The sequence below is a fragment of the Oryctolagus cuniculus genome, chromosome X (assembly GCF_051225735.1).
Source record: "Oryctolagus cuniculus isolate XC-2025 breed Fujian yellow rabbit chromosome X, ASM5122573v1, whole genome shotgun sequence".
NCBI classification, from domain to species: Eukaryota; Metazoa; Chordata; class Mammalia; order Lagomorpha; family Leporidae; genus Oryctolagus; species Oryctolagus cuniculus.
The window spans coordinates 17,376,868-17,403,830 of record NC_142888.1 but is presented as its reverse complement, the minus strand read 5'-3'; the positions used below and the strand labels follow the sequence as shown (position 1 = coordinate 17,403,830).

At 43.9% G+C, this 26,963-nt stretch overlaps 1 protein-coding gene across 16 annotated transcripts in view; it reads left to right on the top strand.

Annotated features, from left to right (window-relative positions):
• The window catches only part of DMD (dystrophin), a 2,249,390-nt gene that overhangs the window by 2,119,348 nt on the left and 103,079 nt on the right, over positions 1 to 26,963 (top strand). For all 16 annotated transcript variants that reach the window (XM_070067426.2, XM_051827673.3, XM_070067427.2 and 13 more), the window contains one exon: positions 22,457 to 22,531. In XM_070067426.2, coding sequence (XP_069923527.2) covers positions 22,457 to 22,531 — 75 coding nt within the window. The remainder of the gene's footprint in view (positions 1 to 22,456; positions 22,532 to 26,963) is intronic.

The window sequence follows — 26,963 nt, the reverse complement described above, 5'->3', positions numbered from 1 at the left end:
ATATGAAGTACTGGAGGCAGACTACTCTGCCTTCTACCGAACAAGCACAATTTATCCTTTCTTTGGAGCTTTTAGTATATAACAATATCTTATGTAGTCTTGCCACAGCCCTGGGAGCAGGTACTGTTGTTGTTCCATTTGAAAATGAAGAGGCAGGGGGCAGGGCCGGATGGGGGTTTGCTGAACTTGGCTTAATGACTGAGATGCCTGCATCCCATGTCAGCCTACTTGGATTTGAGCCTTGGCTCAGCTCTTTATTTCAGCTAAGGCACAATGTGGGAGGCAGCAGCTGATGGCTCAAGTACTTGCCACTCATGTGGGATATCAGGACTGAGTTCTGGGCTCCTGGCTTCTGCCTGGCCTAGCCCTGGCTTTTGTGGACATTTGGGGAATGAACTCGTGAATGGGAGAGCTGTCTATGTCTCTCTGCCTCTCTCTCTGCCAATCAAATAAATAAAAGTTTAAAAAAAGAAATGAAAACTGAAGAAAGTTAAGATTTTGCCCAATCACACTTGGGAAATGGTATAATAAGGATCGAAGGATTGAGTTTTAAACTTTGGCCTTTGGTTTCCTTACTTGTAAAATGGAATTGAAATGATGATATCAAAGTGGGAGGTAAATCTTGGATATTTGTGGTTAACATACAGTAAGCACCTAATAAACGAGAGCCATTACTACTGTTACTTTCCTGCAAAGTCGTAACTGGAGCCCATCACTTTGTCTTCTCCATCTTTATTCCTGTAGCAGTAGTACAGAAGACAGTGGATGAAGCTAAGACTTTGAAAGCAGTCAAAGAGAGAGAAATTTGGGAAAAAAGATGGATTTCACAGACATTTTAGAATAAAGTAATAGGTACACATGATTTAAATAAATGTAAAAAAGCACTCTGTAAAGTAAATCTTGGGGCGAGTGTTGTGGCACAGCAGTTTGAGCCACTGCCTGTGTCCCAGGAAGCCACCGATTTGAGGCTGGTGTCCCGGGCAGTGGGAAGAACTTCCCAGGAGTCGAAGCCAGAGAGGAGTGAGCAGAGTCAGAGTTACTAAAGTATACTGCGTGGAGGCAGCAGGCAGGCGGGTCACCTGGAAGCTGACAACTGCTGAAGGATTGCCTTGTGGGAGACACCTATCTGAGGCAGTTGCCCCTGGCCGGGGCTTTGGCATCACTAGTGATTTCCTTCCTGCTGGGGATTTTCCCTAGCGACTCCCATACCATCCGGAGCCCCAGTGACCTCCACACTTGGGACGTCAGCATGCCTTGTCCCGTTCCCTTGTCCTGGCTGCTCCACTTCTGATCCTGCTTCCTGCCAGCGCTCCCGAAAAGGCAGCAGATGATGACTCAAGTACTTGAGTCTGAGAGCTGGTGCTGTGGCGTAGCTGGTTAAGCTGCCGTCTGCAGTGCTGGCATCCCATACGGGCAGGCACCGGTTCCAGTCCCGGTTGCTCTGCTTCTGATCCAGGTCCCTGCTAATGCACCTGGGACAGCAATGGAGGATGGCCCAAGTGCTGGGGCCCTGCCATGCACATGGGGGAGCTGGATGAAGCTCCTGGCTCCTGGCCATTTGGGGAGTGAACCAACAGATGGAAGTTGTCTCTCTCCCTCTCTCCCTCCCTCTCTCTGTCTCTTTCTGTAACTCTTTCAAATAAATAAATAAGTCTTAAAAAAAAAAGTACTCGATTCCCTGCCACCCACGTGGGAGACCTACATGGTGTTCCTGGCCCCTGGCTTCCACATGGCCCAGCCCCTGGTGTTGGAGCCATTTGAGAAGTAAAGATATCTCTCTCTCCCTCCTCCCTCCCTCTCTCCCTCTCCCTCCCTTCCTCCCTCCATCCTTTCTTCCCTCCCTCCTCTCTCTCTCTCTCTCTCTCTGCCTTTCAAATAAATTTTAAAAAAGTCTGTTTTCCACTCAGAAAGCCAGTACTCAATTTCATTTCCCAGAAACAATTAATAATATAGTTTCTCTGTTTCCTTCTATAGATGTTGTATCCATATACAAGCCTAGCTATGTTACAATATGCCCTTTTTAAAACATTGATGCATAATAAATGCACTGTTTTGTTCTTTGATGTCATCACTTACATATTATTGAAATGATGTGGTTTTTTTATGTAGAGTAACTGACAGATTGTGACTTGCTTTGTGGAAAATTAGGTTAGTATTTTATAAGGCAGAAAGCCAGAAATAAATGTAGGAAGTTTAAAAATCAGCTGCTTGTAGTCATAAAATCAAATTGGACAAGCAACCATTCCACGCTTTGTAAATGAAAACTGGTTCTCATGATTTAAAATAAAGAACTACAAAAAGTTTATGGAAAATGGAATTAACAGATAAGATTATGGGGGCCTGTGCTGTGGCATAGCCAGTAAAGCCCACAGCCTGCAGTGCCAGTGTCCCATGTGGGCACCGGTTTGAGTCCTGGCTGCTCTACTTCCGTTCTAGCTCTTTTTTATGGCCTGGGAACGCAGTAGAAGATGGCCCAAGTCCTTGGGCCCCTGCACCCGTGTGGGAGATTCAGTGGAAGCTCCTGGTTCGGCCATTGCGGCCATCTGGGGAGTGAACCAGTGAATGGAAGACTTTTCTTTCTCTCTCTCTCTCTCTCTCTCTCTCTCCCTCTATCTCTCTCTCTGCCTCTGCACCTCTATAGCTATGCCTTTCAAATAAATATTTAAATAAAAAGATAAACTATTTGGTGCAAAAAGTCTGAAATCATCTGATATCCATGCACAGTTTTTCCATAATGACCATTTTCCATGAACTTTTATATACTTTTTGCAGATCTATTTATTTGAAAGTCAGAGTTACAGAGAGAGGGAGAGATCGTTTGTCTGCTGGTTCTTTCAGATGGCCACAACAGCTAGGGCTGGGCCAGGCCGAAGCCAGGAAGCTTCATCCAGGTCTCCCATGTGGTTTCAGGGGCCACATACATGGCCCATCTCTCAGGCTAGCAGGGAGCTGGATTAGAAGTGGAGCATCGGGGACATGAACCAGTGCCCATGTGGGATGCTGGTTTCACAGGCAGCTTTACCTGCTATGGTACAATGCCACCCCCTCCATGAACTTTATAAAAAGATTTATTTTTTTTATTATTTGAAAGGCAGAGGAAGAGAGAGACCTTCCATCTGCTGGTTCATTCTCCAAATGATTGCAACAGCCACAGCTGAGCCAGGCCAAAGCCAGGAGCCAGGATTTAAAGCAGCACTGTGATATGGGATGCTGGCATCCCAAGGAGTGGCTTAGCTCATTGTGTCACAATGATGGTCCCCATTCATGTACTTTTCGAAGACCCCTTGTAGTTAGATAGTAAAAAGGAGTCTTGGTGTTCTACACAGTAGAATAACAAATAATGATAATATACTATATATATATGTATGTATATGTTTTTAATGCTGGAAAAAGGATTTTGAATGTCTTTACTATAAGAAAGTGATAAATGTTTGAGGAAGTAAGTTTAACCTGATTTGAACGTTGCACAATGTATACATGTATCAAGGTACCACATGGTACCCTAGAAAATGTAGAATTTTTATGTGTCAGTAAAAAGTAAGAAGTAAACCAGAAATCATTATTTAAATGGTAGTTAAAGGTACTGAGAGGTGGGGCCAGCACCGTGGCTCACTTGGCTAATCCTCCGCCTGTGGCGCCAGCATCCCATGTGGGCACCGGGTTCTAGTCTCAGTTGCTCTTCTTTCAGTCCAGCTCTCTGCTGTGGCCCAGGAAGGCAGTGGAGGATGGCCCAAGTGCTTGGGCACCTGCACCCCATGGGAGACCAGGAGGAAGCACCTGGCTCCTAGCTTAGGATCGGCGTTGCACTAGCCATGGCGGCCATTTGGGGGGTGAACCAATGGAGGGAAGACCTTTTTCTCTGTCTCTCCCTCACTGTCTCTAACTCTACCTGTCAAATAAATTAAAAAAAAAAAGTACTGAGTAAATGATTCTGTTTGTGGCCATATTTAAGTAAGTGTCCAGGACCCGGCTTCTTGATTGAGAATTGAAGCCACCTCGGCTCTTTAGTGCGAGTGTCCACTTTCTCTTCTACCGCTATCCACTTCAGAGTGCTCATGGCTTTTCCTACGTCAGGGTGGTTTGGATGGAGCTGAACCTTAGAAACAGAAGGAGATTCTGGAGTCTAGAAATCAGTGGAACAGGGGGAGATTAGACCCTGCTTGCTTCTGGGAAAATTCATTTTCCAGTCAGATCCTCGTCAAGGTTAAAGAAGTCCACAGGCTCTCTGTTCCAGTGGGGGAGTAATGGGAGCCCTTGAGCCGGAAGCGCGAGTCTGAAGTCCCACTTCGAATGAGCTTTTGTGTTTTGTCCCGTGGCTGTGCCAGAGAAGGGCTGCTGCCTGGGGACAGAAAGACTTGGCCAGTGGTGTTTTTCTGCTCCTTGACTAGGGAACCCTGGGCAAGTGACGGAGCACTTTCTAGTCCTTAGCTTTCTCATTAGGAAAATGAAAATTTGGAATTAGAGGGGTCTAGCTTGGAAGTGCTATATTCTTCATTTTCTTATTTAAAAATCATGCATAAAATTTCTAATGATATACAGGGCTTCAAAAATGCTTATTATGATACACATGCCATGCAGGGAGTCTCTGCCTATGTGATACCAGCAGTGGGTGTTTAGTGATTCTCAGAGTAGCACATTCATCCTTACCATCAAATTAGTGCATTAAGTCCCTCAGCAGTCAGGCAGAAACCACTTTGCTGCCCCGAGACAAGATTCAGGCCTTTCTGAACTTCCCCTCCAGCTGCGTTCCAAAGGTTTCATTGTGAGTTAGGTGCTTAGAACTTGTTAGTTAGGTCCCCAAGCCACAGGCTGTTATTTAACCCTCAGAGCGCCTGATGCCCTGCCCTATGTGACTAGAATGTTGTTGAATTTATCTGGGTAAGCCTTCATCCCTAGTATTCTAGTGCTTTCCTGGTCACCGCATTGTGCTGCTGCTCAGCCAGCTCCCTTCTCTGTGCTCGCTGTTCTTGTGTGTGCAGAGGTTTCTGTGCTGGCTCAGCTTCCCAGCCACCCCTGCGCCTTGCCCTGAGTCCTGGTTCTTCTGAGGGTGCAGACCATCCCTCTCTCTCTGTTGGACTTAGAAGCACGCCCGGCAAAGACACACACACACATTTCTCCTATAGAGGGGAAGCGGGGAAGGCCATCAAGGATGTTGGGGTGTCAGAAGGATTTGGCCTTGAATCCAGGCTTTGGGCTGCAACCTAAGGAGGTTACCAAACATTTCTCAGGCTCATTTTATTTATCTGTAATGAAGCTGATGATGCAGACTCTGCGTGTTGTCAGGTGCCTCCAGCAACCTGCCCTGGAGTGCTCCGTGCCCATCAGGCGACCACTGGTATTAGACTCTGTACTGACTACATGACTATGGAAATAGCGAAAGTAGGGGTGAGTGTTGTGGCACAGCAGGTTAAGCTGCTGCTTCGGACACCCCCATTCCATATTGGAGAGTCGAGTCCCAACTACTGCAGTTCCTATCTAGCTTCCTGCTAGCGCACTGGGAAGGCAGCGGTACTTGGGCCCCTACCACCCACATGAGAGAGCCAGATGAAATTCCTGGCTCCTGGCTTTGGCCTGGCCCAGCCTTGGTTGCTGGAGATGTTTCAGGGAGTGAACCAGCAAATGGAAGATATTTGCCTTTCTGTCTCACTCACTCTACCTTTCAAATAAATGAATCTTTTTCTTAAAGGGCTGAAGTAATTGTCAACTACATTTTAGGGGGGAAAAGTCTGCTTTAGGCTCGTCTGGGATACTGAGGGGAACAAAAGTAGGTCAGATGGAGTGTCAGGAAGTGAAGGAGAGAGGAGAGAGAGCAGAGGGGGTAGAGGAAGGGGGAGTGGTTCCTCCCTGCTGTGCCGAAGCAGTCAAAAGAGGCGGGAGCCCTAGACTTGGCCACTGACAGGGGAGGAGGGCAGCTGGCTCCTGTGACTTCATGGCTATCCAGCAGGTGAACACAGGAACGTGGAGTTCTTGGATTGAACCCTCAAGTTGGTCAAGGGAGACAGTCCATGCTTTATTTCAAACAATGTCTAGCAGTGTCTGAGTACAATCTACTTTTGAGATGACTTAAAAAATCAAAGTCTTTTCCGAACAACAGTCACCGTTTGGTTTCTAGACTCAGATGTGTTATCCAGACACAGAAAGGAGTGGATATGGACCCTTGAGGCATCCTTTATTAACAGTTCCTCCATCTGTGTCATGGGTTGGGCCAGTCCAGGATCTTAGGAGACGCTCCTGTCATTGATTAGTTTTATAATAACTACAGCTGCTATGTGATTCCTTTTTTTAAAGAATGACTTACAAATTAGTGTCCTTAGGAAGATCAGCTTATTAGTATCTAGCCTCTGAAAATGAGCCATAACACTTAGAAAGAAAACACTGTTCTCTGTCACCTGCTTCAATTTTATGCACGCCATCCCCTAACTAGGCTTCTGGATGCATGGGAATTTGATTCATTCCACCTGTTCCCCTCTCCAACTAGAGTATACCAGACATGGCAATGAGCACATGTTTGAGTATCTTGAATTATGTGCCGTCTTGGACTAATGATTCATGGCTGAAGGATTCAGCCGATTCTCTTCTTCTATCTCTCCACAACTGTAACAGTTTCTTTTCCCTAATGAGATAAAAGGCTAAGTGCCGGCCCAAGGCAGAAGTGGTACAAAAAGCTGTCTTGCAAGATGGTTAATATGCTTTTCCCATGGTAATTAAGGTCAAATTTGCACTGATGTTCATGTTGGTATCCATTTTATTTGTGAAGATGTAGGAGAGGATGGGGGGAGGTGTGGAGATGTTGGGAACAAATCATTTTCAATGATAACCTAAAAATCATACAATCAGATAAAGGGTAGATAAGCATCTTAGTTTGAAAGTTACCCCAACTTTTTAGTATTTTTATTTTTTAATATTTTAAAACATTTATTCGAAAGGAGGAGTTACAGAGAGAGAAGGAGAAACAGAGCAAGAGAGAGGTCTTTAATCCTCTGGTTCACTTCCCAAATGGCCACAATGGCCTGGTGCTGAGCCACACTGAAGCCAGGAGCCAAGAGCTTCAACAGGGTCTCCCACATGGATGCAGAGGCCCAAGCACTTGGACCATCTTCTGCTGCTTTCCCAGCTACATTAGCAGGGAGCTTGATTGGAAGTGGAGCAGCCAGGATTCGAACCAGCTTCCATATGGGATGACAGCATCATAGACAGTGGCTTTACCTGCTATGCCACAATGCTGGCCCCACCCCAACTTTTTCTAAAAAAAATTATTTTAAGAACTCCTGGTAGGAAAAGATGCTACTTGGCTTCAAGGAGATTTTGGACTAATGAAAAGACAAAAATGTGAACATGTCTAAAGAGGTAATGAAAAATAGGTTAATTACAATGTCTACAAGGAAGACATTAATTTCCAGAGAAGTAACTTCTTATATTTTAAAATTCTAATCCTTATATATGGGCAGAATCAGACTTGTGAGCATCGCATTCAAGACAAATGGCTAAACACTACAGATCTACTCATGTCTAGAAGAGTGCATTACTCATATAAATCCTTTATTATTTATTTCATTTATTGAAAGGCATAGAGAGAGAGAGGTATCTCCTGTACATTAGTTTACTACAAAATGCTGGCATTGGCCAGGGCTGGGCCAAGAATGAAGCCAGCAGCTAGGAACTCAAATTGGATCTCCCACATGAGTCTAAGGGCCAAGTACCTGAACCATCACCTGGTGCCTCCTAAGGTGCATATTAGCAGGAAGGTGGAATCAGGAGCAGAGTGAAGACTTGAACCCAGGCACTCTAATGTGGAATTCAAGTGTCTCAAGCAGTGGCTTAACCATTGCACCAAACACCTGCCCCCTAAACCGCCTAGTATAAAATTGTTTAAGGGCCAAGCTGTTCTGCATCAGTGGTACCACCTGGTAGCAAGGATGGAGAACTCTGTGACCTATCATCATCTTTTTTTAATTTCTTTTATGATTTATTTATTTTTTGAAAGGCAGAGTTACACAGAGAAGGAGAGGCAGAGAGAGAGAGAGAGAGAGCGAGCAAGCGAGCGCTTCCATCTGTTGTTTCACTCCCCAGATGGCCACAATGGCCGGAGATGTGCTGATCTGAAGCCAGGAGCTTCTTCTGGGTCTCCCACACTGGTGCAAGGGCCCAAGGACTTGGGCCATCTTCCACTGCTTTCCCAGGCCATAGCAGGGAGCTGGATTGGAAGTGGAGCAGCCGGGACTCGAACCAGTGCCCATATGGGATGTCGGCACTGCCGGCGACAGCTTTACCCACTACGCCACAGCACTGGTCCCTCAGTTGTGTTCTTACTGCCTACTTCTTTTCTCCACTCCAAGGAAGATTGCAGGGGCTAGGTGATGCTCTCTGTTGATGTAGTCATCCGCTTTCTGTTCCTTACAGTTCAATTAAGGTGTCAGTTAGAAATGGATTTGGCTACAGTTGATAAAACATCCACCCAGCTATATCTTAACCACATAGGAGTTCATGTTTTTGTATGACAAGAAGTCTAGAGACAGGCAGTTGTGAGCTGTAGAAGAGTTCCAGGGTGCCATCAGAGGCCCCTTTGACCTCATGGCTCCAAGATGAGTACAGCAAGAAGGAGAAAGGACACCGCACCCCCCCCCCACCCCGAAGCTGTTTGTCTTAAGTTTTTGCAGGGAAACCCTGCCCTGCAGATACCTTCTCAATCATTGACCAAAACTCTGGCCACTTGGCTGCCCCTGGCTGGATTAGAGGATTGACAGCCTCTAGGCTTTGTAGTAGAGAAAACCCATGGAGAAAGATTGTGGGTAGGAGTGTTGAGTGAACCAACCTATAGTATCTGCCACAATTAAACACACCTGCATCAGCTTTTTCCATAAGTATTCTCTTCAGACCATTTTTTTTTCCCTTTGGGAAAGTCTTAATGTCTTTGTTAGTGTGTGTTTCAGACAAGGAGTCGCAGCTTAAGCTGTAAAAAGTAAGCAAGAAAATAATCGTAGTGGTTCACCCACAATAGTGGAAAATTCTATTGAAGAAAGAAAAAAAAATATATGTTCAATCGATGTCCTCAGCAGCTTTAAACCCAGTAAAAACTAGGAATTTTCTTTCAGATTCTAATTGTATTCAAAACATACTGATTTTTTTAAAAAAATTTTATTTAATTGTGTGTGAGAGAGAGAGAGAGCAAGAGCTTAGCGCTGGCTGATTCACTCCGCAAATGTTCACAAGGGCCCAGGCCTGGCCTAAGCTGGCAGGTGGGAACTCAGTTCAGGTCCCCCAGGTGGAAGTTGGATCTCCACTACTGGAGCCAGCACCGCTGCCCGCCAGGGTCTGCATTAGCAGGAAGCTAGAGTTAGAAGCCAGAACCAGTCATCAGACTAGCACCTGTGGGATGCTAGTGTGCCAGTCTGTGTCTTAACTGCCAGGCTAAACACACCCCGTGCACATTTATTGAGTACTAGTATTTATTGTCCCAGAGGCAAGGGATGCATAACAATGTCTTCAGAAGTTGCAATTTCCTTTCCTTTTCTTTCTCAAGTATAACAGTAAAAATGCAACCATTTCTAATTAGTTAGATCATTTTTACCAGTATTGCTTTTTTTTATTTGTGTTGTAGAGAGTACTTAAACTAACTTTAAATAAGCCTCTGTAGGCTTAGAAATTATAATAAGTGTTTCGTAACATGGCTTATATGGAAAATTTTCAGTTCTATTAACCTTAAAAATGTACATTGGATAACAACCTACATTGTGCTGGACAGTGTTTTGTTAAATATATTAAAATACACCATAGTCTATTATACAAGGCATCTTCAAAAAGTTCATGGAAAATATATTATGGAAAACTTATGCATGGGTTTACTTTTTAGAAAATTGTACCAAAAAAAACTCATTGTTTAATTCCATTTTTCCACAGACTTTTTGAAGTCCCCTCCAATGCTTGTGTGTTTGCATAAGCATGCCTATGACAAAGATTCTCTGTTTAATCCAACTTGAATTAGGCTCCTGAACTTTTACCCAGGCTCATGGTCCTCCTTCCTTGTAAAATCCAGTTTTAGCAAGCATCCTGCTGTAAGTCACTTTAGCCAGAAACCCCGACCCTTGGTATCTAATCGCTGTAGATATCTAATCAGGTTCCTCTTGCTCTGCCATCCCTCTGATTACCCCAGGTCTGTCCTAACCAGAACTCTGTTAGGTTCCTTTAGCCAGAATCCTTCCATAGCCCTCTTGCTTCCTCTTAGTAATTTTCTCTCCACCAGCCCTCACCACTGCCCTTTGGCTGCAAATTCCCATTTGCCCATGCTGTTATTTGGAATTGAGCCCTGTGCTGTACTGCACTCTGGTTTGCTCTATTGTGGTAGTCCTGAATAAAATCTGTTGTTAGCACTTCAACTATTGTCCAGCTTGGGTTTTTCTTTAACATTCACATAGCCAGAGTTGTGTATGTGTATGCTGCTTGACACATCACAGACAGAATATGTGATTGTGTGCAGGTGAATAGAAATATTTTTGCTTTCCCCATTATTTTAGAAGCCTGATTCTCTAACCCCCAAGAGTAGTATGCAGTAAAACCCATGATAGGTGCTTAAAGAAATGTTAACTGATGGCTTTAAATGTGTAAGTGGTTGTCACTTAATGAAATATAGTCAGGAGACTGTGAGTTTTAGTTTGTCTTCCCATCTGTTCGTGTACCGGCAAAGTAAGTGCATTGAGGCAGTGTTTTTGGTGGCACAGTCATTTGATTTGAGTGCATTAGTAAAGGTGGAGTCCCGAGAATTAATACCTGGAAAGATTGTAGAAAACCCTGTAACAATCATTTCCATAGAGTAATTGGAGTGAAGGCCAGATAATTGGAGATATTGGAGGGACTCCATGGTAAAGCTTTGAAGTAGACATGAAAAAAGAAAGGGAGGTGGAGGCAGGGTAAATGTAACAAGGTTTTGGGAGAATAAAGGTCTGGCTGAGGCAAGAAACTAGGAAAAAATTGCCTCCTGGGCCTAAGGTAGACATTGAAATAACTGAAGGTGGCTGGGTGGGGACGTGGACAACCCAAAAAGCTTCTCTTAGGGCTAAAAGGACCTCAGCTTGTGTTGACTTTTGTCCCATAAGAATGTGGATCCCCATTGTGGGCACCTCAGGTTCCTCCAGAGAAGCTGGACGATTTTGAAAACCAATAAGTGAGCCAAGCCTACCTACCAGTCGGAGATCAAAAGCAAGTCTGCAAACAGACTCAACCTATGACCTCTGGTCTGTGGTTACAGGAAAAGGAATTGAAAGAGACTGGAGCTTTGGGAGAAACATCCTATGTTGAAATCTAAAGGAGATGAGAGTGGAGAGATAGGTTAGTTGAGAAGGTAGGAATGGTAGCACTGAGGAGAATGTGGTCATCTTTCTAAAAAGGGAAAGGGAGAAGGAAAAGGTTAACATTAAAGTAGGTGAGGGGGGCTGGCGCCATGGCTCACTTGGTTAATCCTCCGCCTGCGGTGCCAGCATCCCATATGGGCGCCAGTTCTAGTTCCAGTTGCCCCTCTTCCAGTCCAGCTCTCTGCTGTGGCCTGGGAGTGCAGTGGAGGATGGCCCAAGTGCTTGGGCTCCTGCACCCGCATGGGAGACCAGGAGGAAGCACCTGGCTCCTGGCTTCGGATCAGCGTAGCTCCGGCTGTAGCGGCCATTTGGGGGGGTTGAACCAATTGGAAGGAAGACCTTTCTCTCTCTCTCTCACTGTCTAAATCTATCTGTCAAATAAATAAATAAATAAATCAAGCAGGTGAGGAAATTTCCTGTTTGTTCTTATCATTAAAGTAGGTTTTCCACAAATTCCCCAACTATGAGAGAAGAAAATATTTGAAATAGGTAGTATCAGCCATATTACCAAGAGTATGCTTTTGCAATCCAAAAATATTAGAGCGCAAAATTATTTAAGAGTGGTCTGTGAATTTGATTATATGGAAAGCTTTATAAAAATTAAAAATGAAGTCACATTTGATCATTTTTTAGTGTCCTACCTTTATTATAATGAGCTAAAATTTAATTAAACTGACTCTGCCCTAGAGAGTACGAGATGTGTGTTCAGTTAGGAAGAGAGAGTGGGAGGTTGGTTAATTAATCAAGTTTAAAATAGAACTGAAAGAAACCAGGTTAAATTTATAAGTTCATGTGATTCTGAGTTCTGTTAGTAGTTGAGGTGCCTATGTTATGATTGTGAATAACAAAGGAAAGCCATGACTACAAGTTCTGAGCCAGAGAGAGAGAGAGAGAGAGAGAGAGACTATCATTTTTCATTTCAGTAGTAAGATTGGTGTGAGAGAGAGGTTAGCATCTTTCATTCCAGTAGTAAGATTGACCAGTGTGACAGGGAGAGCAAAAGAAAGCATGTTGCCTTGGTTGGGTGTGGTGACAGGGGAGCATGAAGAAGATGACAAATCAGGATAATGAGAAATTGAGAGCCCGTTCCATGACGATACCTTGCTGAAAGGTCTAAGTTCTTCTGGAGATGAGGAGAGCAAATCTGGCAGTGCTAAGGTGGAAGAAGCCTTTTAATGAGGTGACCGAAGAGAAAATGGGGGACTGAATGTGGAATTCAGTAGAAAGTACAGTTGAGAATTTACTTCTTTTCGGTCTGCTGACTTGGCACTAAATCCCTCCGTGTTGCCTGCCTTCTCGCACTCTCTCACTTCCTCGCTCCTAGTGCCCTTCGTGTCCAGAGCTTTAACCTGCAGCCTTTTTTTTTTTTAACTTTTATTTAATGAATATAAATTTCCAAAGTACAGCTTATCGATTACAATGGCTTCCCCCCCATAACTTCCCTCCCACCCGCAACCCTCCCCTTTCCCACTCCCTCTCCCCTTCCATTCACATCAAGATTCATTTTCAATACTCTTTATATACAGAAGATCAGTTTAGCATACATTAAGTAAAGATTTCAACAGTTTGCACCCACACACACAAAGTGAAAAATACTGTTTGAGTACTAGTTATAGCATTAAATCACAATGTACAGCACATTAAGGACAGAGATCCTACATGAGGAATAAGTGCACAGTGACTCCTCTTGTTGACTTAACAAATTGACACTCTTGTTTATGGCATCAGTAATCACCCTAGGCTCTTGTCATGAGCTGCCAAGGCTATGGAAGCCTTTTGAGTTCTCCGACTCTGATCATATTTAGACAAGGCCATGGTCAAAGTGGAAGTTCTCTCCTCCCTTCAGAGAAAGGTACCTCCTTCTTCGATGACCTGTTCTTTCCACTGGAATCTCACTCGCGGAGATCTTTCATTTAGGTCATTTTTTTTTTCAGAGTGTCTTGGCTTTCCATGCCTGAGATACTCTCATGGGCTTTTCAGCCAGATCCGCATGCCTTAAGGGCTGATTATGAGGCCAGAGTGCTGTTTAGGACATCTGCCATTCTATGGGTCTGCTGTGTATCTCGCTTCCCGTGTTGGATCGTTCTCTCCCTTTTTTATTCTATCGGTTAGTATTTGCAGACACTAGTCTTGTTTCTGTGATCCCTTTGGCTCTTAGTCCTATCATTATGATCAATTGTGAACAGAAATTGATCACCAGGACTAGTGAGATGGCATTGGTACATGCCACCTTGATGGGATTGAATTGGAATCCCCTGGTATGTTTCTAACTCTACCGTTTCAGGTAAGTCAGCTTGAGCATGTTCCGAATTGCACATCTCTTCCCTCTCTTATTTAAGTTTCAACACTTAAGAATAACTGTGTATTGATTACTGTATTCAACCAAAAGTATTAAGTAGAACAAACAAACAAAAATACTAAGAGGGATAACGTATTAGGTCCTGCAGCCTTGTGTCAGCATGAAACAGCAGGTGGCAAGAATGCTTGGCCCTGGGGGCTGAATGTGTTTAGGGCTCTAAAGACTTCAAAGCAATCCTTGTATTTTCAGGTACATTTCAGCCTCAAGAGGAGCATGGAGCCACTCATTTCTGATCCTTGGTGATGTGCTTCTTCTTAGCTCCTCCCACTCCTGGCTCCAAGCTCCTCATCCTTCCTCCCCACGTTAATGTAGCTTGGGATCGTTCTGATCTCCCAAATTGATCACTACCAGATCATTCTCTACACTTTCAAGATCCTGGAGCTCTGATCTGTTCTCATGTCCTGTCCTATTTTTTTCTTGCTTTCCTTCTGGGTAAATGTCATTTTTAATTCTTGTGCTGTCGTCTTAGTCGAGTTTCAGGAATGAGGAGAAACAAGCGAATCTGATCCATCTGTTGTGTGGGTTTAGCTAGAAGTCTGAAGACCCTGTGTCCTTGACTCGATGTGCAGGGCCGCCCCCACCTGCCTGCCAGGCCCTCTCTGGGATCTCAGCAGTATTGGCCTACTCAGAAGTCCAAGTGGCCGATGCTCTTCTCTGCTTCAGAGGTTTATTTGCATGTGCCGACCACCTCCTACTCTTCCCAAGGCCAGACCCCCATTCAGCCTCCATTCCGGCCCTTGCTTGAGCTTTACATTCTCAGAGAAACCCATCCGACCCGTGTTTCCCTCTGTATACAGTCCCGGAGCTTCCTGTGTTTTTCCCTTCACCCTTTTGCCACAGCACACGAGAGTATTTGATTACTATTGATCTTCTTCAGTAGACTGCAGACTCAGAGAAGGCAGAGATCTGTTTTGGTTACAGTGTATTCCGTGTCTTGGCCCGGTTCCTGGCACATAGTCCATGCTCTGTAGTAAAGAAGGGATAGATGAAAAGATTGTGGATGGGTGGATATCTTTTAAAAAGCTATAAAGTGGGGCTCACGTGGCGTAGCAGGTAAACAGGTAAAGCTGCCACCTGCATTGTCAGCATCACTTACAGGCACCAGTTCGAGTCCCAGCTGCTCCACTTCTGATCCAGCTCCCGGCTGATGTGCCTGGGAATGCCTTAGAAGATGGCGCAAGTCCCTGAGCCCCTGCAGCCACGTAAGAGACCCGGATGTAGCTCTTGCCTTTTGGCCTCGGCCTGGCACACCCCAGCCGTTGTGGCTATTTGGGGATCACACTAGCAGATAGAAGATCACTCTCTCTCTGTAACTGCCTTTCAATTCAATACATAAATCTTTTTTTCAAAAAAGGTATAAAACAGTTTTGTCTAAAAAAATCTTTAAAAGTCATTAATATTTATATATTACCCCTTTTATATATTTTTAATTAGATTTATACCATTATATGAGTTGGTTATGCTTCATATACATTTAAAAGAATACAAGGGTGCTTCAAAAAGCTCATGGAAAATGAAATTCAAAGAGTTTATTTTGTTGCAAAAAATTTGAAATCCATGCATAATTTTTTCATAATATGCATTTTCTGTGAACGTTTTGAAGATCTGTCATGCTAATGATTGAAACAAGACTCATTGGCCAGAATACTTTACTGCATATTGAAAGATATCCATCTATCCATAATCCTTATGGATTATTATATACGTGTGTGGGTGGTTTTTTTTTCTTTTTTCTTTTCTTTTTTTCCCTGGGGACAGAGTTTTGAGAATTAGATCCTTCCTGATTTGAAGTTGGAGTAAAAGAAATACGCCTGAGCAGTGTCTATAAAAGTCAGCCGTCCATTTTCTGAGTAAAAAGCCAAGGCCCCAGGAATGGGCCTTAAGATACACAGGTCCTCCAAACACTTGATATTGGCCATTTGTTCCAGAAGCTGCCTTTTACCAGAGCAGCTAACAATGAGCAAAACTAATTTGAATTTCAACTATTTCACCGTTGCTAAGAAGTAGTGAGGTTCTGTTGGGGAAGGCCAAGCAAGAGGAAGGAGCCAGAAGGGCCTTGAACAGTCCGCAGCCAGGATTTTGTACTGTCTTTTGTTTCACAGTTAAACTTCTCCAAAACAATAAAGAAGTATTTTTTTTTTAGATTATAATTTCTTTCTCTCTTCCTCAAGTCGAAGTCTCCTACATTTTGTGTCACCACACATATTCTATTGCTTTTCTTCATTTTGGGGAAGAGTGTTAGAGAATCACTAGTGGCAAATCAGTAATATCATTTCATATCCGGAAACATAATTTGATAGTAATTATAAATTTGCAGACTAGGCTTTCTATAGTTCCTGCAAATATGAATGTGTAATTCCTATTTATTTGTGTGTAGATTTATTTTTCTCTGATTTAAGTAAAACTCTGTGTTGATTGATGATGATGTTTTAATGAGTTTCGATTTTAAAAGTCCTCAAATATATCTAAAAAATTATGGGCCAAGTGTGATTTGTTAATGTTCCTCTTCCATCAACCAATTTTTTGAAGATATGTTCCAGAATTTTATCTGTTCTTGAAGAGTCTCCGGTAATTCTAAACTTCTGAAGCCTAGACCTCGTGGCCTAATTTGCTTGCTGGCCAACTTGGTTTAAATTACTCAGTTTATCTAAAACCTCATTAAGGTTTTGGATTAAGACCCAAGGTTCTTGTCTGTTCCAGTGAGTTTGAGCTGGCAAAATAGTAGTGGTCATGTGGCGAGTTCATTAGAATACTCTAGAAAGAGTGAGGCTTGGGAATCAGAGATGTACGAGTACTATTGTGTTTTACAGTCATTTTCCTATAATAGGGAAGGTGTGAGAAGCTTTGTCTTGTTTGGAAATTTTGGAAAATTATTAAACATATAGTAGTAGTTTAATGTACATTGTACGCCAAACACTTGAGTTTGGAGCTGTACTAAAAATATGTAATTCTTCCCAATTTTACTTTTCACTCATGATTGCTTGGGAGATTTGGATTAGATTTTTCTGGAAAATAGAGTTGGTAGGGAAAACACGGACCACAGCACTGCTGTATCTGTTGGAATAATCTTCAGCTGCACGCCTCTTTGCACTCATTAAGTTTATGAGGTCATTTTCATTCCTTCTACCTAAGAGATAAGCATACTGAAACTTTGGATCTTTCCAGAACATCTCCAGAAGCCACTGGGAAGCTGGACTGCAATACTCCTTATTTTACATTCTACACCTCAGTTCAGGCCACAATAGCAGGTTGCAGTATTATTAAAAGGCGGAAACCAGCTAGACAAGCGAACCGAAGGGGCTTCCTGTTTTCTCTGTAGAACATCTTCAGAATTTTCCCGTGGCTTTTACATGCTGAGGCAGTTTTCACTGGTTTTGCCGGAGCATGTCCAACGTGTGTAGCTTTGTGCCTGGAACTTGATCATGCATTCCTCTTTTCCCATGAATTTGACGCCTTCCATGATGACTTCCCACAGAGCCAAAGGAAAAATTGTAGCAGGGATATTTACCAGAGTTCAGAGAAGTCCACAGGCAAATCCAGGGGCAAAAATGTTCCAAACTTGTTTTGTGCCTCGGAATCAAGTGAATGGGTCATCTCCTCGGTAGTTGGTAATGCAGTTTGAGACATCAGGTGGTTTGATATGTGCCTCATTTTCTAGATTTCTCTACTTTTACGCTAGAACCAGCTCTGAATAAAATAATGCAAGAAGAGGAATGTAGAGTTCAGCATTTTTATCCTTCTGAGGCATGCTTTCTACCAGCTGCCATGGAAACCTGGTGTAACTTGTTTCTTGGACAGTCTCACTCTTGTTGAGTTCCGGCTCGTGAGAGCCAGTGAGCTCGTTCCCGCTTTGATCCGGGTTCTGGAAAGGCGGCTCCCAGAGAAAGTGGAGCCCGGCCTCCCACGGGGCCTGGGAATGGGAGCCTTTTAGCTTTCTTCAAGTGCCTGCATACTTCAGCTCCCCAGTCATCCGAAGCTTCAGGCCCGGACAATGGCACATTGTTTGCAGCTGTATTGCATCTTGAGGTTTCTGTGTGCATCCTACACACTTTCACAAGGCACACTTATCTCTTCCAGCTGTGAGGCAGAGGGCGTGGTGCTGCGGAGCCCTAGCAACACATGTGAATTCAAACAACATAGCCAGCGACCTTCCTTGAGTAAGACATTCAGGGCACCCCGAACACTGGTGTGATAGAAATTTGTGTGGATTCTGTAGCCTTATGGTGGAAACGGACCATTTGCCCTGCTACTTTCTTCTCATATTCCTGAATGATGGAGAATGTTGGGATTCTCATGTGCAGAAGGCTGGTGGCAGAAGACTGGTTTTCTGCAGTGGGTGGGGGAGGTACTCTGAAAGAGTGTCAGGGAGGATTAACTAGAGGCCACATGTGTCATAGTTGGAAAGTTTCAAAGGGAGGAAAATTTGAAGTGCTTTACAGAAGCCAAGAACATTGCTAGAGCAAGAACATTCCAGATGCTTGTCTCCAATACGGTCGCACAGTGATCCCCACCCTGAGAGAATCAGATCATCCTTGCTTCTCCCACTGGGATCTCTGGCCCCTGGAATCTGCCAGTTCCTCATAGGAACTGAGTCATTCGGATGGAGCTTCTGACCTCATGTAGACCATTTGTTCTGAATTCTGAGTAGGAGCAGGAAAATGGGAAAGGGCAGTAGATTTGAGGTCATAAGAGAGGAATCTGGGTTTTATGAAAGAAGAAGGGTAGGAGGAAACTGAGCCTACTGTGACTTAAGAGGCAATTGCTAAGGAGGATCAGAAAGGGAAAGAGAAGAAAGGCATCGTGCCAGGATTGTCTACACAAATGTTTGGTTAGCGCATAGCTCACGCAATATTTTTGTGTAAGTAAATGAATGAAAGACAATTTGGTGTTGGAGGCTTATCGCTTGAAAACTGCCACAGCTGTTGTTAAGGGAAAACCGATCTGGATTTGATCAAAAGTGTACTTCTGTGTCTCTACATTACCTATTTTATAAAGAGCCGAAGGGACTCAATTATGAATGCCTGTGGAGGAACCCTACACTAGCAAGCATAGGAAGCAACTCATCGTACTGGTGAATGGTGTTAGAGCAGTCTGGAGGGGAAGACTGCATTTTTGTGGATTACTGCTACAATACAGTGAGTTGGCTGAGACCACCCAAGAAGGTAAAAAGTGATGATTGAAGAAGAGACAAAGGAAGAGCACCAGTACTTGGTGGGGGGGGGGGGGAGAAAGGAGGACAGTCACTGGAACCCAGATAAATCCAGTTTTACACACCAGAAAACAAGGTCCAGGGATGAGTTCATTGACTTTGAGAAGGAATCGGTGCATAAAACCTTTCAAGACACTCTAATATGGTTTTATTAAATTTCCTTCATTGATGTTCATCATAAACAAGAGATACACAAATACGTCCCAGAGGTGAGTTTTTGGGCTCATTGGCTACAATCATTATTAACTCATCTCTTAAAAGCCCAGAAAATGGAATGCAGAAAAATAGAGAAGCAAAAGACAATGCAAGTTTTTAGAGAATTTATAATTGAAGTTTAACAATATGAAACAAGAAACTATTACGGTGGACAGAGAGCCTATTGTGACTAAATGTCCATGTGAATCACCTGAGGATTTCAGTAAAATGTTGATTCTAATTTGTAGATCAGGATAGGGCCTGAGATTCTGCATTTCTAATAAGCTCCAAAAAGATGGCGATTTTGGCTAACAAGCACCCATATAGCTCCCCTTTGGTAGGTGTTGCTGGCCACCTATAGTTCCGACGTAGGTGAGGGCTACCAGGTTATAATAAGTCTCCCAACAAGCTGTGTCACATACAGACATTTATTAGCCATTTGGAATTCAGGCAACCAAGAATTCAATACAACACTCCCAAACATTTTGGAATCCAGCTAGGGCGCCATTTCTAAAGATGGAGGGCCTGTTAGATTCTTCTTAAATCCTGTTGATGTAATGGTGGGGATATTTCTAAACCTTTTCCAACAGTCCTCCTGTTTTGCAAACCGCTAATACCACCAACACAAACCCGACTAACACTCGTTGGGATAATTAATGAAACCCCTGGTGTAATAGGCGCTAAATATAGCTGAAGCACTTAGCATGGTGGCCTCTGGGGTGAGCTTTTTTGATTAATTGCTAGCCAGCCACCCCTGGAGTGTGCATTCCTGCTCAAGGCAACTGACCGCCTCTACAGTGTAGCTTATGCTAACACACACATACATCATATTGTACTGTCCACGTGAGGGTTTCTTTAAACTCTTAAAATTTACTTAATTAAAGCAAAACTTAAACAATATAAAATTCTTCCATTTTTTAAAAAAAGATTTTGTTTATGTATTTGAAAAGCAAAGTGGTACATAAAGAGAGAGAGTCTGTAGACAGAGACACAAGCAGATCCTCTATCTACTGGCTTACTCCTCAAATGATCATAGCAGCCAGATATGGGCTAGGCTGAAGCCAGGAGCCAGGAATTCCTATGTGGGTGGCCGGGGTCCAAGCCGCTGGTCCATCATAGACTGCCTCCCTGCAGCACTAGCAAGAAGCTGGACTGGAAGCACAGGTGCTCAGGCTCAAACTGGGCGCTCGCTCCAGTGTGGGATGCGGGCACCCCAAGTGGCAGTTGAATCTACTGCATCACAGCACTAGCCCACGTCTTGAATTTTCACGTACACTCATGTAAATTACCATACCAACATGCCAGTCAAGATCTAAAACATTTTAGTCACCTAGAAAATACCCTTGTTTGCCTTTGAGATCAGTTACCCCAGGTCTACCCTAAGCTACCATCTGTCATTAAAGGTGAATTTTGCTGTTTTGGAATTTCATATAAATGAAACCAAATATTCTATACTGTTTTGTGCCTGACTTCTTTTACCCAGTTTAATTTTTTTTTTTTGGTACACATTATAAGAAATTAGTTCCTTTTCTTGCAGAGTAGTGGTCTATCCTAGCGCTTGCTTATCCATTAGTCTATTGGTTTGTTTCCAGTTTTTTTGCTATTATGAATGAATCTACTGTGGACATTCATCTCCATGTCTTTTTGTGGGCATATTTTTATTTCTTTTGGGTAAATACCCAGGAATAGAATATTTGGATCATAAGATAGATATATGTTTAATTTCATAATAAACTTCTGAACTGGTTTTCCAAATTTATTGTTTTACAATCTCACCAGCAGTAAGAGTGTGTGAATTCTGTTTGCTCCATGTCTTCACCAGCATTTGGTATTGCCTGGTGTTTTTCTGTTTTTCATTCTGCTGCTAGTTTAAGTTACAGAGATTGCTTTCTTCTTTCTAATGTAAATGCAGGCTTCTGTGTTTAGTCTCTGCAAAGGCTATAAAGCTAATATTGTTGACCCAAGTGACTTGGATATGGATTAAATTATTGCCCTTTCCTAAACTCTTATTAGAATTGGTTTTGTGAGTGACATTTGATTATGGCAGTTAGTCATGTTTGCCAGTACGCTTTTTCTTTCTTTCATGTATTCATTCCGTCTGTCAGTCAGTACCCTAGTTGAATTAGACCAATTTTTCAGAGAGCAGTTGTATATTGAATTGCTGGGAAATATGGACAGAAGTAGGCGACAGGGTTCTTGTCTTCAAGGAGCTTTCTGGAGCTGGGTTCCTGAAACATAGGTACACAAAAACTCCAGAAAAGAAATGTAGCCCAGTGTGTATCAAGGCTTATGTATTGTGTAGACTTGAATAAGGGCGTCATCTAAATATAGTTTCCTGCTATGTAGCTGGATAGACAGAGGACTGTAGAAACCGCAGTAGCGTAAATTGTTCAGTTGTTATTCCATGCTGAATATTAGAATGATTGCACCTGGGAATTTAAAGCCAGTTGTTGGTCAAAGAGCACAAAATTACAGTTAATAGGAATAAGCTCAAGATCTATTCTGTAGCATAGAGACTATAGCTAAAATGATATATTGTATTGAAAAATACCAAGAAAGAGAATGTTAAGTGTTCTCAGCACAAAAATTGTAAGTATGAAGTAATGTACATGTTAATTAGCGAGATTTCATTGTTCCACAACACATATATGAATGTCAAATTATGCACCTGATAAATACATAAAACTTTGTCAATTAAAAAAAAACCAAAATTTTAAAAATGTATATTTTAATCCAAATTATACTTTAACATATATTTCATAATATACATACATACACATATGTTGAACAAAAAAATACCAAAGCCCTTAACACTGCATATCTGTGGGTGTAGGGTTATAGATGATTTGTGTACTCAGTTTTATATTTTCCTGTAATGTCTCAGTTTTTCACAGTGAGCATGTCTAAGTTTTTGGAACCAGAAAACATGTTATAGTGCCACTGGATCGTCTGCTCAGATATTGCAATTATTTCAGTAATGTATTCCTAGTTCTCTTGACTCTGATGCAGTAAAGATTTACGACAGTAGATCCAGACTACAGTCGAGAAAAAAACAACATGCCTGTCCTCCTTTTCCCCGTCGGGAACGAGGACTACTTGAATGCCCCACAGGCTGTGCCACTCACGGGACTTAGCTGTCCTGATTGCCAAAGGGCGAAGGGAGTTTGTGTTTTTCCCATCAGCAGAGCTCCACCTCCCAAATCCTGGAGCACAGACACAAGATTTTGTCCTAGCCTATTGTGGTTGTGGTTGTAGTTGTTGGCAAATCATTAGGGGTTTTTTTTTTTTTTTTGGTCTATGCTTACTGATGAAATAACAAATGGTCTTTGTTCCCCCCTTTGTCTTCAGCTGACCTGAATAATGTCAGGTTCTCCGCGTATAGGACGGCCATGAAGCTCCGCAGGCTGCAGAAGGCCCTGTGCTGTGAGTATCCGTGTGGACATCTGCATAGTCTTGCTTAAAAAACTGGGGGAGGGCATTCTCCCTTGGAGAGGGGAGCAATCACTGTCGGAAGTCCTATTGTACTAACTGTTTCATTCTTTTAAAGTATCTTTGGCTTAGTGTTTGCCCGAACTGTGTTGTTAGATTGTTTGGCATCATTCCTGTCCGTATTCCTCAGCGACTGATGTTGAATCGCTAAGACAGGGATGATTTTTGTTATCCAACAACTAGCATCGCTGTCCATAATTATCTTCATGAAGCTTGCGCTATCTCCCCAAGTTTACCTGTTTCTTCATCTTACAAAGCGTGTTTAGTATTAGGAGACTGCGACTCTGGAGTGGAATCCAACCGCAGTTCAGAGACGTGCATGGTTTCTTAGCTTGATGACTAACGTGTGGCCGAATGCTGTGATACAGGAAAGCTGATTCTACTGCTTTTCTGTGGGTTTTTTTTGTTAATCATGTATCTGCAGGGAAGTCCTGAAAACGTTATAGCTCTATCTTTGCATCAGATTTTCAGTTATCAGCCAAGTGAATGACAGTCATGCTGTTTTGTGCATGTCTATATTCACTGGTGATACGTCCATGAAACAGACTAGACAGTTCCAGTCTAATGAGGGCTCCTCATGGTGTTCATAAAGTCTGGTGACATAGAGAAATGGAAGGTCATCAGCGGTTTCTGCGGTTGGTAAAAAAGTGACATTACCTTTGTTCGCAGGCTTTATGGGCACTTTGAGGAGAAGTGAAGAGACGATTTCAGTGTCCTGTGTTTAGTTGTGTGACAGTAGAAGAATGAGATACTGTGTGAGCAGCTAGACGTACGGGGTGAGATTGAGAGGAGGTTCGGTTGAAGGGGTTTTGTCTGTCAGATGAGTCCAGAAGGGTTCGGAGGGCTCAATCCAGAAAGGATGTTCTAGCCAGAAGGAAGAGCATATGCTGAGGCCTGGAGCCCAGAGAAAGCGTGCCACGCTCAGGAGTTGAAAATACTGCACTGTGGTTAAAGCACGGAATTCCAGGAAGGGTTATTGCGAAATGCCAGGATGAGAGAGGCACTCCAGGCGGATTGTGAAAGTCTCTTTAAACGCAAACTCAAGAATTTAGAGGTCACTGGGGGGGCCATTCAAGGAATTTCAGCAAGGGGATGACATGATCAAAGTTTTGTTTAGAAAGATTATTTTGGCCTTGGGACAGAGCTAAGATTACATTTGGCTGTGGGATTGAGGGGTTGTGTGACGGGAGAGAGACCTATTGCAGTAATCAAAGCCAACGACATGGTGGCCTGACTTAACACAGTAAGGAACGAAGATAGGTGGGGAGAATTTAGAAACATTTAGGAGGTGGATTTGCTAGGCCTTTGTAATTTATGTGGTGTGTTGCATGAGGGAGAGTCAAGGAAGAAAGCACTCAGGTGCTTGGCTTGGGCTACCTGGTGAACGGTGGGCTTGTCTCATGCAGTTGGACGTGAAGCTGTGTTGCTCAGGAAGAATACGGGGATAGCATTTAGGAATCACCAGCGTGTAAATACTACTTGTAACCTATAGAGGGGGAGATGGCTTGGGGAAAGTGTAGAGTAAGAAAAGAAAAGAGTTTTTTTTTTTTTTTAAGATTTATTTTATTTATTTGAAAGAGTTGCAGAGAGAGGTAGAGAGACAGAGACAGAGAGAGAGGTCTTCCATCCACTGGTTCATTTCCCAAATGGCTGCAACAGCCAGAGCTGAACTGATCCGAAGCCAGGAGCTTCTTCCAGGTCTCCCACACAGGTGCAGGGACCCAAGGACTTGGGCCATCCACTGCTGCTTTCCCAGGTGCATTAGCAGGGAGCTGGATCGGAAGTGGAAAAGCCGGGACTCGAGCTGGCGCCTATGTGGGATGTCGGCATTGCTAGGCCAGGCCTTTAACCCGCTGCGCCACAGCGCCAGCCCTGCAAAGAGTTATTTAAGACAGAGATGAGCAACCCACAAAGGGGACTGCTAGGGAATGGCCAGCAGGAAGCAGGAAAATCGCGAGGTTATCGTGCTGTGTATTGCGTAGGAAGAAGGGACCTATGTCAGGGTCAGATGTTGCTGGGGTATCAGGATAGACGTGAAAAAAGTGCTCATTGGATTTAGCAACAAGGAGGTCCTTAGTAACTTTGGTGAGATTTTAGAGGCACAATGGAGGTAGTCTTGGAAGTGAATCACAAGTGGGGATTGTAGACGTGGTTGGTATGAAGGGTCTTGGGCTTAGTTGTGACGAGCAGGAAGGGTGGTTGCTAGCTGAAGGGAGCTAAGGAGTTAATGAGGCACTTGAGTATATGAGGGGGCTTCAGAAAGTTCATGGACAAATGGTATTAAAATGGGAATTTTCAGTCAACTTTTAGAATCCCCTTTGTGTTCATATGGATATGAAAAGAAGGCAGAGCAAGACTAAAATTGTTGGCTTAAGAGGAGATGATAAAAAAACGAGTTCTCGGGGCTATGGGCAGGTGCTCCAGGGTCCAGGAGAGGGGGGAGATCCCGCTCTTCCACTGTAGTGAGTGGGGCAGAGGGAAGGCTCCAGGGAGGCCCAGGTAACTAAGAAACCTGGGAACAGGAGAGTGAGGGCTGCCCACCTGAAATGCTTCTGGACTCTGTGTGAGGTTGAAGGTGAATCGCGCTGATGCTGTTCACAGCCAAGGGTGAGAAAGTTGGGGTTGGGCTTATGTTTGTGGCGGTCAAGTTGAGAGCCAGCAGTCCGGAACCCAGGAGTCAGCAGAGGATTGCATGGCAGCAGCAATCTGTGGGAGTGGAGTGTTCATCCGGGCACACACAGCAGTCAGGAGGCGCGTGCTCAGGAGCGCAGGTGGGCAGAGGGACAGCTAGGCAAGAGAAGTGAGGATTTGGGCAAAAGAGTGCCTGAAGTGCTGTCTCCAAACTCCACGTTATGTGGGAGAAGCTATGAATTCCTGTGAAAGCCATTAATTAGAAAGTAGCAGGATCAAGAGGCTAAATTGGTCAGGGGGTGGAAGGAAGAGATAGAGAAAGAAGCAGAGACCAAGAAGTTGTGGTCGGAGAAAAGCAGAGCTGAATAGTACTTATTTCTCTCTTTTTTTTTAAGATTTATTTATTTGAAAAGCAGAGTTACAGAGAGGCAGAGGCAGAGAGAGCGAGCGAGCAAGCAAGCGAGCTTCCATCCACTGGTTCACCCCCCAGATGGCCACAGTGGTCGGAGCTGCGCCATTCCAAACCCAGAAGCCAGGAGCTTCTTCTGGGACTCCCACTTGGGTGCAGGGGTCCAAGAACTTAGGCCATCTTCTACTGCTTTCCCAGGTTGTAGCAGAGAGCCGGATCAGAAGTGGAGCAGCCGGGACTAGAACCGGCACCTATATGGGATGCCGGCACTGCAGGCGGCAGCTTTACCCACTACACTACCCACCAGCCCATGAACTTTATTTCAAAGGTGGAACAGTTCTGGGTGATTAGGTCTAGGAAAAGACCATTTGGGCAGATGGCAGAGGCGGAGTAGACATGCATTTCTATGTAGATGAAAAAGGGAGGGAAGGAAGGTTTAGCTTCCCGGTGAGGACACTGGTCAAGACATCTGTGTTGCACATTAGAGTTTGTGTCCCTGCTCCAGCTCCCTGCTAAGGAATGCTGTGGGAAGCAGTGGTGATTACTCAAGTAGTTGGCTCCCTGCCACCTATGTGGCTTCAGCCTCGCCCAGCTCCAGCCATTGCAGGCATCTGGGGAATGAGTAAGTGGATGGGAGATCTCTCTGTGTACTTTTCTCTCAAATAAATAATTTTGTAAATAAGAAGTTAAGGAACCGAGAGGCCAGAATGATGCATGAGTCACCCATGTTGGTGTTGAAATGATCCAGAATTGGGACTAGATCTGGGGAAGACATAAGAGCTGTGAACCCTGGCTGTCAAATCTTCAGGAATGAAAGGGTTTGACTGGGGAGTGCTGCACAGGCTAGCAATAAAAGCTTTATTTATTTATTTATTATTTTTTTTTTGACAGGCAGAGTTAGACAGAGAGAAAGGTCTTCCTTCCATTGGTTCATCCCTCAAATGGCCACCACGGCCACGGCTGGTGCGCCGCGCCAATCCGCAGCCAGGAGCCAGGTGCTTCCTCCTGGTCTCCCATGCGGGTGCAGGGACCCAAGCACCCAGGCCATCCTCCACTGCCTTCCTGGGCCACAGTAGAGAGCTGGACTGGAAGAGGAGCAACTGGGACAGAATTCGGCGCCCCAACCGGGACTAAAACCCAGGGTGCCAGCGCCACAGGTGGAGGATTAGCCTAGTGAGCTGTGGCGCCGGCCTTTTTGTTTTTGTTTTTGTTTTTGTTTTTGTTTTTGTTTTTTTAAAGAACAGTTTATCTTTTTGAAAGGCAGAGCGACAGGGAGAGAAGGAGAGACAGAGATTTTTTTATCCGCTGCTTCACTCCCCAAATGGC